Source organism: Pteropus alecto, unplaced genomic scaffold (assembly GCF_000325575.1).
Source record: "Pteropus alecto unplaced genomic scaffold, ASM32557v1 scaffold8, whole genome shotgun sequence".
Lineage (NCBI taxonomy): Eukaryota > Metazoa > Chordata > Mammalia > Chiroptera > Pteropodidae > Pteropus > Pteropus alecto.
In genome coordinates, this window is record NW_006494609.1 from 21,605,927 (window position 1) to 21,613,467 (window position 7,541).

The 7,541-nt window shown below is 59.6% G+C and overlaps 1 protein-coding gene across 3 annotated transcripts in view; it reads left to right on the plus strand.

Annotated features, from left to right (window-relative positions):
* Positions 1–7,541, plus strand: part of WDR25 (WD repeat domain 25) — a 123,869-nt gene that overhangs the window by 69,629 nt on the left and 46,699 nt on the right. For all 3 annotated transcript variants that reach the window (XM_006925579.3, XM_006925580.3, XM_015599654.2), the window contains exon 3: positions 3,586–3,733. In XM_006925579.3, the coding sequence (XP_006925641.1) occupies positions 3,586–3,733 (148 nt within the window). The remainder of the gene's footprint in view (positions 1–3,585; positions 3,734–7,541) is intronic.

Below are 7,541 nucleotides of genomic sequence, written 5' to 3' on the forward strand. Positions count from 1 at the left end.
CCTCCTTGCCTGGGCGCCTTCCTTCCTGTTCCCTCTTCTCCTTGCTCCCCACCCCCTCGCTTGCTTTTCTTCTCTCCTCTCCCGGCCTCCTCTTCCCTCCTTCCTCCGTGTCTCCTCTCCCTTCCTTTTTTTCCCTCTCCGTCCTCTTCACTAACATTATAAATTATGAAATCCTTTTAAACATAATGAGAAGTATAGAAAGTAACATAAGACACCTGTGTCCCCAGCACTCAGACTGTAGAGCCGGGGTCCGGTCCCAGCTCTGCAGCACTGGGCCCAGTCGGTCTCTGTCCCGGCTTCCGGCCTCGCCTCTTCTGGGTCCCTCCCACCTCTGCCACCTGTCGCAGACTCCTGGTTTCTCCTCGGCCCCTCCCTTCCCACCTGGGACGCTGGGCCTTCTCTCTGCTCTGTCTATACCTGTGCTCTCGGCTCGTGACTGAAACACTTGCTGTGTCAGTCACTCCCTAAGCTCAGCCTCCATCCTGGACCGCACTGCTCAACGTGTCCAGCGACCTGGTCTCTGCTGCTCAGAAAATGAGCTCCTGGTGGCCCCCAAACTTGCGCCCCCCATCCTAAGGGGTGTGCGGAGGTGTGTCGTGCGTTTTTGAAGTCCTGCAGCTCCTTTAGTCTTGTGTCCCGGCCCACACCTAGGGAGTTGCCGCAGACTTCCTCTTGCCCGCTCCTTACCTCTACGCCAAGGTCTACTTCCCAAGGCGGCCACTTCTCTGCTGCCCCCACCGGCCCAGGCCTTGCTCCTCTGTCCCCTGGGTGCTTGCAGGGGCTCCTCTCCGTCTCCCTTGCCTCCCACTCCCCTCCCTGTGGCCCTGCTCCTGCCTGGAGGGCTCCCCCCCCCTTCGGGTCTGCCTTCAAAGTCATCTCCTCCGAGAGACCTTCCCGGCAGTCATTTCAGCCCCTTCTCCGGGCCTCGTAGACCCTTTCCTGCTTGCTTTTAGGAATGTCAGTCTTAATCACTTATGTGCTGTGTGGATTCTCCTTGTATAACCCCTTTGGAGGCAGGGGTTTTTGTCTTCGTTGTTTATTACTGAACGATGCCTGGCTAATTGTAAGCACTCAGGAAATATTTGCTGAATGAACGCATAAATGAATGAGTTTAATAGATGGAAACATTTAGGTATATTTGCTTCGGAGCGTATTCATGTTCATTCACATCCCTGCCAATCCCGCCCCTCCCCCAACCCTGCCGCCTCCTTCCTCCCTCCATTCCCGGGAATGACCACCATCTCCATGCATGTTTTATAGTCCTGCTACAGATGCACAAATAACACCATAGTTTTGTTTCACGCGTTTCAAAAATTGTGTTGAAATACATATAACGTAAAATTTACTATCTTAACCATTTTAAAGTGCAGTAGCAATCAGTACGTTCACGTTGTGTGACCGTCACCACCGTCCGCCTACAGAACTTTTTCATTTTGCAAAACTGAAACTCTGTTTCCCATTAAGCAACTCCCCAACCTCCCGTCCCCCAGCTGCTGGTAACCACCGCTCTGCATTCTGTCTATGATTTCAACTGCGCTAGGGAGCTCACATAGTGGAATTATACACTCTTTGTGTCTTTGTGACTGGCTCGTCCCACGTAGCGTACCATCCTCCAGGCTCATCCGTGTTGTCGCAGGCGTCGGAATGTCCTTCCTTCGTAAGGCTGCATAATATTCTGTTGTGTGGAGGGACCACATTTTGTTTATCTGTTCATCGGTCGGTGGGCACTGGGCTGCGTCCACCTTTGGCTGTTGTGAACGGTGCAGCTGCGGTCACTGATGTGCACATACCTCTTTGAGACCCTGCCTTCAGTTCCTTTGGGTGTACACACACGAGTGGCGTTACTGGATCCCATGGCGCTTTTATGTTTAACTTTTTGAGCCGTGCTGTTTCCCACAGTGGCTGGACCGTTTTGCGTCCCCTCCAGCAGTGCACAGGGCCCCCGTTTCTCCACATCCTCACCGGCAGTTCTTTTTTTGATGGAAGCCATCCTAAGGGGTGTGCGGTGGTGTGTCGTGCGTTTTTAAAACCTCGGTGGCATCATACTACGCATAAGCAGTGTGACCTGTGAACTCCATGGGTTTCACTGCTTAGCCATGTTAACTCTGTGGCTCTGAATCATTAATTTTACTTTATTCTTTCCGTTCAAGTCACACTTTTACCGAGTTTTGAAGAAAACAGCAGTGCCCTGCAGCTCGCCTGCTATTGCGGGTCCCGTGCCACTGCGAAGCCTCTGGCTGCTGCGTCCGTTATTTCTGTCCAGGTTTCTAAAGGGAAATGCTGCTCTCCTCGGTTTTTCAGTTTGAGACCCCAGCTGTTGACCCCTCATAAGGAAGAAAGGGGCCGAGCTCCCTTGACATTCTAGGAAGGCCTGTCCTGACCTCTCGCTTCCTTAAGCGTAGACACGCACACGCCCAGGAGCCACCTTTCAGAGCTCTGATCCTTTGCACTCTGAGGGTCTTGAGAAGGAACTCGCTCATCGTGAAAGGGACGGCTGTCTGTAGGATCCGTGAGCACACTTTACGTCTTCCTTATTGGGGAAGCGAAGCTCGGGCTCCCGGTGCCGGCCGTGGCGAAGCTGTCAGGGCGTCCTGCTGCTGGAGAAGCAGGCTCTGCGGTGCCCGCCCCTCCGCCCGGCGCAGTGCTGCGCGGTCGGGCCGGCCCGTGGGCGGGGCCCTTCCTGTCCCAGCGCAGGGGGAGCAGACCGAGGCCCAGAGGGCCAAGCTGCTCAGCCAGGCCACACGGCTGGCCAGCAGCATGGAGGGCGCTTGGCTCCGACGCCCACGTCCTGGCTGCAGGTGCTCTTCCTGCTTCTCGTGTTCAGTCCTCCGAGCCACCCCTGTGGTCGCTGAGGGCATCTCCTTCATGCAGCGACGGTGCGGGTAGAGACCAGCACTGCTGGGCACCTGCGTGCGCCAGGCCCTGGGCCAGCTGCGTGCTTTCCGGCCTGTTCCCGGACTGCGTGGTGGCGGGGGGCAGTTTCCTGGGGGAGCTGGTGACAAGCCGAACCCAGCGCTCCCGTGTACATGGGGCTTTCTGCCACGGGCCTCGTTCCCCGAAGGAAAACCAGGGTGGGAACGAAGAACAGTGCCTTCCCCCGTAGAAGAAAGGACAGCCTGCCTCTTGGGTGGACATTTGCTCTTTGCCTGGTTATTAGCTCAGGTGTGGCGCTTCTCTTTTGGATCTTAGTCTTAAAGCAGGACCTGTGGAGAGAGCCTGGCCAGGTGCGGTGCCCGCTGCAGGGCTGAGACAGTCCCGTCTCAGAGGACAGATTCCGAGATGCAGGCCAGGTGGGCTGAACAGTGAGTGTGGGTGGGGCGGCGGGACACAGGACGTGTCGTTTCCTTATGACCCCGCGAACCCCAGAAAAGTCTCTGGGAAAAGTTCCCCCTCACCTCGCCAGTCTCTCTACAAGACCTTTGCATTTCTACAAGGAAGAGTTTAACATCTCGGTTGTGTTTTGATGGTAAAATAAAGGGAATCCAGTTCCACGGTGAGACCCTTTTCTCCGTGCAGAGAGGCCGAGCTGAGCCCCGGAGATCAGCCCCCCAATTTCTCATGTCTGGCGCTGTGTTTGCCTCGTAGGTGTGGGACGCTGTGGACTTGGGGAGCTGCCTGCAGACCTACACCCTGCACAGCGAGGCGGTGCGGGCCGCCCGGTGGTCTCCCTGCGGCCAGCGTGTCCTCAGCGGCGGCTTTGACTGTGCCCTGCACCTGACCGACCTGGAAACAGGTGTGTTCCTCTGCGTCGGCACCCCAGGCGCCCCTCCTGCAGAGCTGGGACCTGAGTCAGCTTTCTCATTGGGAAGCTGCTCTGGGGGCTCTGCATCTGGTCTCAGGGCAGCGAGGGGCCTCAGGAAGGCTCTGGAACCCAGCGTCTCCGCAGAGGGCTTGTAGTGGGCCTGTGCCAGCATGCCCAGAGGACAGAGCCCCAAGGTTGTCTCGGCCCCAGGAGGTGAGGCTGGATAGAGAGGTGGCTTTTCAATCAATTTCTGACATGTAATTTGTACTGAAATAGATTTAGCTTTATCACAGTGTCCTTTGGTCAGAATTGGTTTAGAATTCCTGTCAATTCGTTATCGTTGAAAGGCTGCAGGGAACGATTCCGGCTCGCAAGGCGCGTGTGAGGTCTCTGCCTTTGTGCCCACGCCGGAAAGGCGTTTGGCTGGGACAGAGCCACTGGGGCCAACCCGAGGGGCTCTGGATGAGCGGGGAGGAGGGAGGCAGTCAGCGGAAGGGACTGTCCGTCCCTGGGCATTCCGTGCAGCGGGCACCACTTGCCCCCGACCCAGCTGCAGCCCCGAGCAGTTCGTGCCCACGGTTCCAGGTGAGGACAGAGCCCAGAGTGCGGAGGAGCTGCGGTCAGACCTCCGCCTGACTCCCAGGCCACCGCCCCCTCCTCCCTGGCCTCATCCTGGGTCACTCTTCTGCTGGGTGCCACTGTCAGGCCAGGAGAGAGGCCGGGGTGCACGCCAGCCGCTGGGGGATCCCCTGAGCCCTCGGGCAGCCCCCGCCCACCTGGCCTGGCAGTGGTGGTGCCGGGGCCTGTGCCTCTCCCTGGGGCCTGGCGAGCAGGGTGGCAACTGTGGGTCGGGCCGCTGGGCGCCTCCCCGCAGCTCGGAGGAGATGTGGGAGGGGAGGCGGCGCCTGGTTTGGGAAAAGCGTGGGGTTCGTTTCCCACCTCGAGTGTCCTCGTGTCCCGGGCGGTGGGGGGCAGCCTTGCAGCTCCTCTGACTGAGCTCCGTGCGCTCCCGGCAGGGGAGGTGACGAGACCGATGGCCGTGCCAGCGGCCGGTGCTGTGCCACAGGCTTTGCCCATGCCACATCAGCCCTCGCCTCGGCCTGCCGCAGCCACTGTGGCCCCCATTTTACAGGGGAGGAGACTGCGGCTCACAGAGGCGAGGCACTTGCTCAGGACCTCCCAGGGGTGCGTGTCACGTAGGCGTTAGAGCCGCACATGTAACTGCGGGTCCTGAGCCCGCTCTGCAGGGCCGGGGGCATGGTGGTATTCTTCCCACAAAGCGTTTCCCTCACCATTGGTGGCCTTGCCACGAGCCCCACAGGGCCGATGGGGCAGCCAAGGCTCAGGGAGTTTGGTGCCGCTTGGTGACAGCGACAGTTGGGTCAGCGATGACGGTAGCAGGTACTGTCACCGAGTACCCACTACGTGCCCGGCCTTCTTCTACCGACTTACATACGGGGTCTCATTTGGTCCCCTTTGAGGCTGGTGCCTCCAGAATCCTGTTTTCACACACTGCCCCCCACTGCAGGGTCACGAGCGCCCATGGGTCTCTGTGCTGCCCGCCGGCCTGCCCCTGGAGCGGAGTAAAGCTTTTCTCATGCTGGCGATGTTGCATGAGAGGTCATCAGAGACAAGTTTGTCTGAAGACGGTGGATTTCCTGTGGGCCTTTGTCATGGTCTATCTATCTTCTCTGTCAACAGGTGTTTAACGGACACCGCTGTGTGAGTGTGAGTGAGTGTGAGTGTGTGTGAGTGTGTATGAGTGTGTGTGAGAGTGTGTGTGTGTGAGTGAGTGTGAGTGTGTGTGAGTGTGAGCGTGTGTGAGTGAGTGTGTGAGTGTGAGTGAGTGTGTGTGAGAGAGTGTGAGTGTGTGTGAGGGTGAGTGTGCGTGAGTGTGTGTGAGTGTGTGGTGGGCGTTCTGAAGTTTTTACACATGCAGAGTCCTCTTGCCTGACGAGTTGGGGACTGCCACAGCAGGTGGCAGCAGGGGGCCGCTGCCCGGGTTGGAGCAGGAGAGAACCGGGGCTGCATTTGCACTCTGGGCAGGTCGCCCCGGTTGGCAGCGGTTAGGTGTGGCCGAGGCAGGTGTAGAGCCGGAGGAGGGCGGGGGGCCGCTGGGGGCGGTGGCGGAGCTGGGCCGGAGGACAGCTGGCCGGGCCCCCGGTGCGTGCCTTCAGCTGTGGGGTGTCGGAGGGCAGGGGGCAGGCGTGGCCCTACCCGGAGCCTTGCCGTCAGTCGGGGAGGTGCTGGGGACTTTCCCACGCTGCCCCCTGCCGGGAATGGTGAGTGCCACCCGGTTCACCCATGGGAGACCCATGTCCATTTCTTCCGCACTGACCACTGAGCACTTCCTGTGTGCGGGGCCTGGCGCTGGGGCTGCAGTGCTGAGCATGTTGGATGCCCTTTGTCCCTTGGGGAGTAAGGCTGAGGGGTTCGGACCTCACCCTGGGGGAAGCCCTCCGGCCCTAGACGGGGCCTCTCCTGCCGAGGGACCCGTGGATGTCCATGTCCGTCTCCCTGGCTAGCATGCGAGCTCCTGGAAGATGGGGCCTGTCCTGGTGGTCTCTGTGTGTCCAGCGTCTGGCCAGGGCTCCCGGACGAGACAGAGCTGAGGCTGGCCCTTGCTGATGGTGAACCCCATCGGGGGCCACTGAGGTTGGGGTGGCAGCGCCAGCCGTGTCTGAGTCTCGTCCCCGCGTCCCCTCCGCTCACCCAGGCTGTGTGGGATGCTCTCTTCCGCAGAGGCTGGGTGGGCTGTGCAGCCCGTGGGGCCCTGGCCTCGTTCGACATCTCCTTTATCGTCACCGAGTCTGCTCTCCCTCTTTACTCGATCTGCCTCTTTCCGCCCTGGGTGATTCGGCTTTTCCACTTCATCTAATTAGAGCTCCCTGCCAGGGGAAGCAGTACAGGGAGGGCGTTCTCACCACGGTGCTTTGGGGATTAGTCACCCGGTGCCCATTGTCGTTAACGGGAATTTGGCGCCAAGGCCATTTATCCCAGTGTCCTCAATCAATACAGTTAGAAATCTGTGGATTCTACAGCATCGATACCCGGCCCGAAATGTGGAGGGCCGGCGACAGTTTATCTCGTTAATTTATAGTTCTGACGGGCCGTTGGCTTATAGAACAACCATGAATCAACACTTAAATAACATCCGTCGCAGATTAATTATTTTGGAGGCCGCCGTTTCAGTCTGCAGTCTTACTAACAAAGTGTCTCGGGTGCATCAGGCTGCGGTGGCCTCAGGGAACGCCGGCCGACTGCCAGGGTCTGAGTGTCGCCTGCTTTGCAAGTCAGCCTCCCGTGTAGGAAATCGGCCAGTCTCCTCAGAATCTCAGGGGCCCGTGGTGCCGGTTCTTGCAGAGTCCAGCCCCCCAGGCAGTCACCCCAGCCTGGCCGCTCAGGCCCCTGAGGTAGCAGAGGCGGTTCTCGCCCTCCCTGGAGCCTCCAGGACCTTGTCCTTCCTGTGCATGGCCAGCTCTCCCGACGCAGGCCCTGCCCGGCCAGGACACACGTGCAGTGCCCCCTGGCCCAGCCCCGGGATGCTGGGTGTGCAGCGTGATGGGGGAGCACGGAGAGCAGGTGTGGCCCTTCCACTTCCTGAGCCGCGTGCCCCATCTGCCTCCGCGCCTGGCAGAGGGGCCAGTGGGACAGGCCCGCGGGGCTGCTGAGGGGCTCGCTGGGGTCAGGTGTGCAGAGGTGCTCTGCACGAGGCCCACACACGGTGGGCACTCAGCCAGGGGCCTCCTCCTCTGTCACTGCCCCGCAAGGCCCTTCAGAAAGTGGAAACTAATGGCCT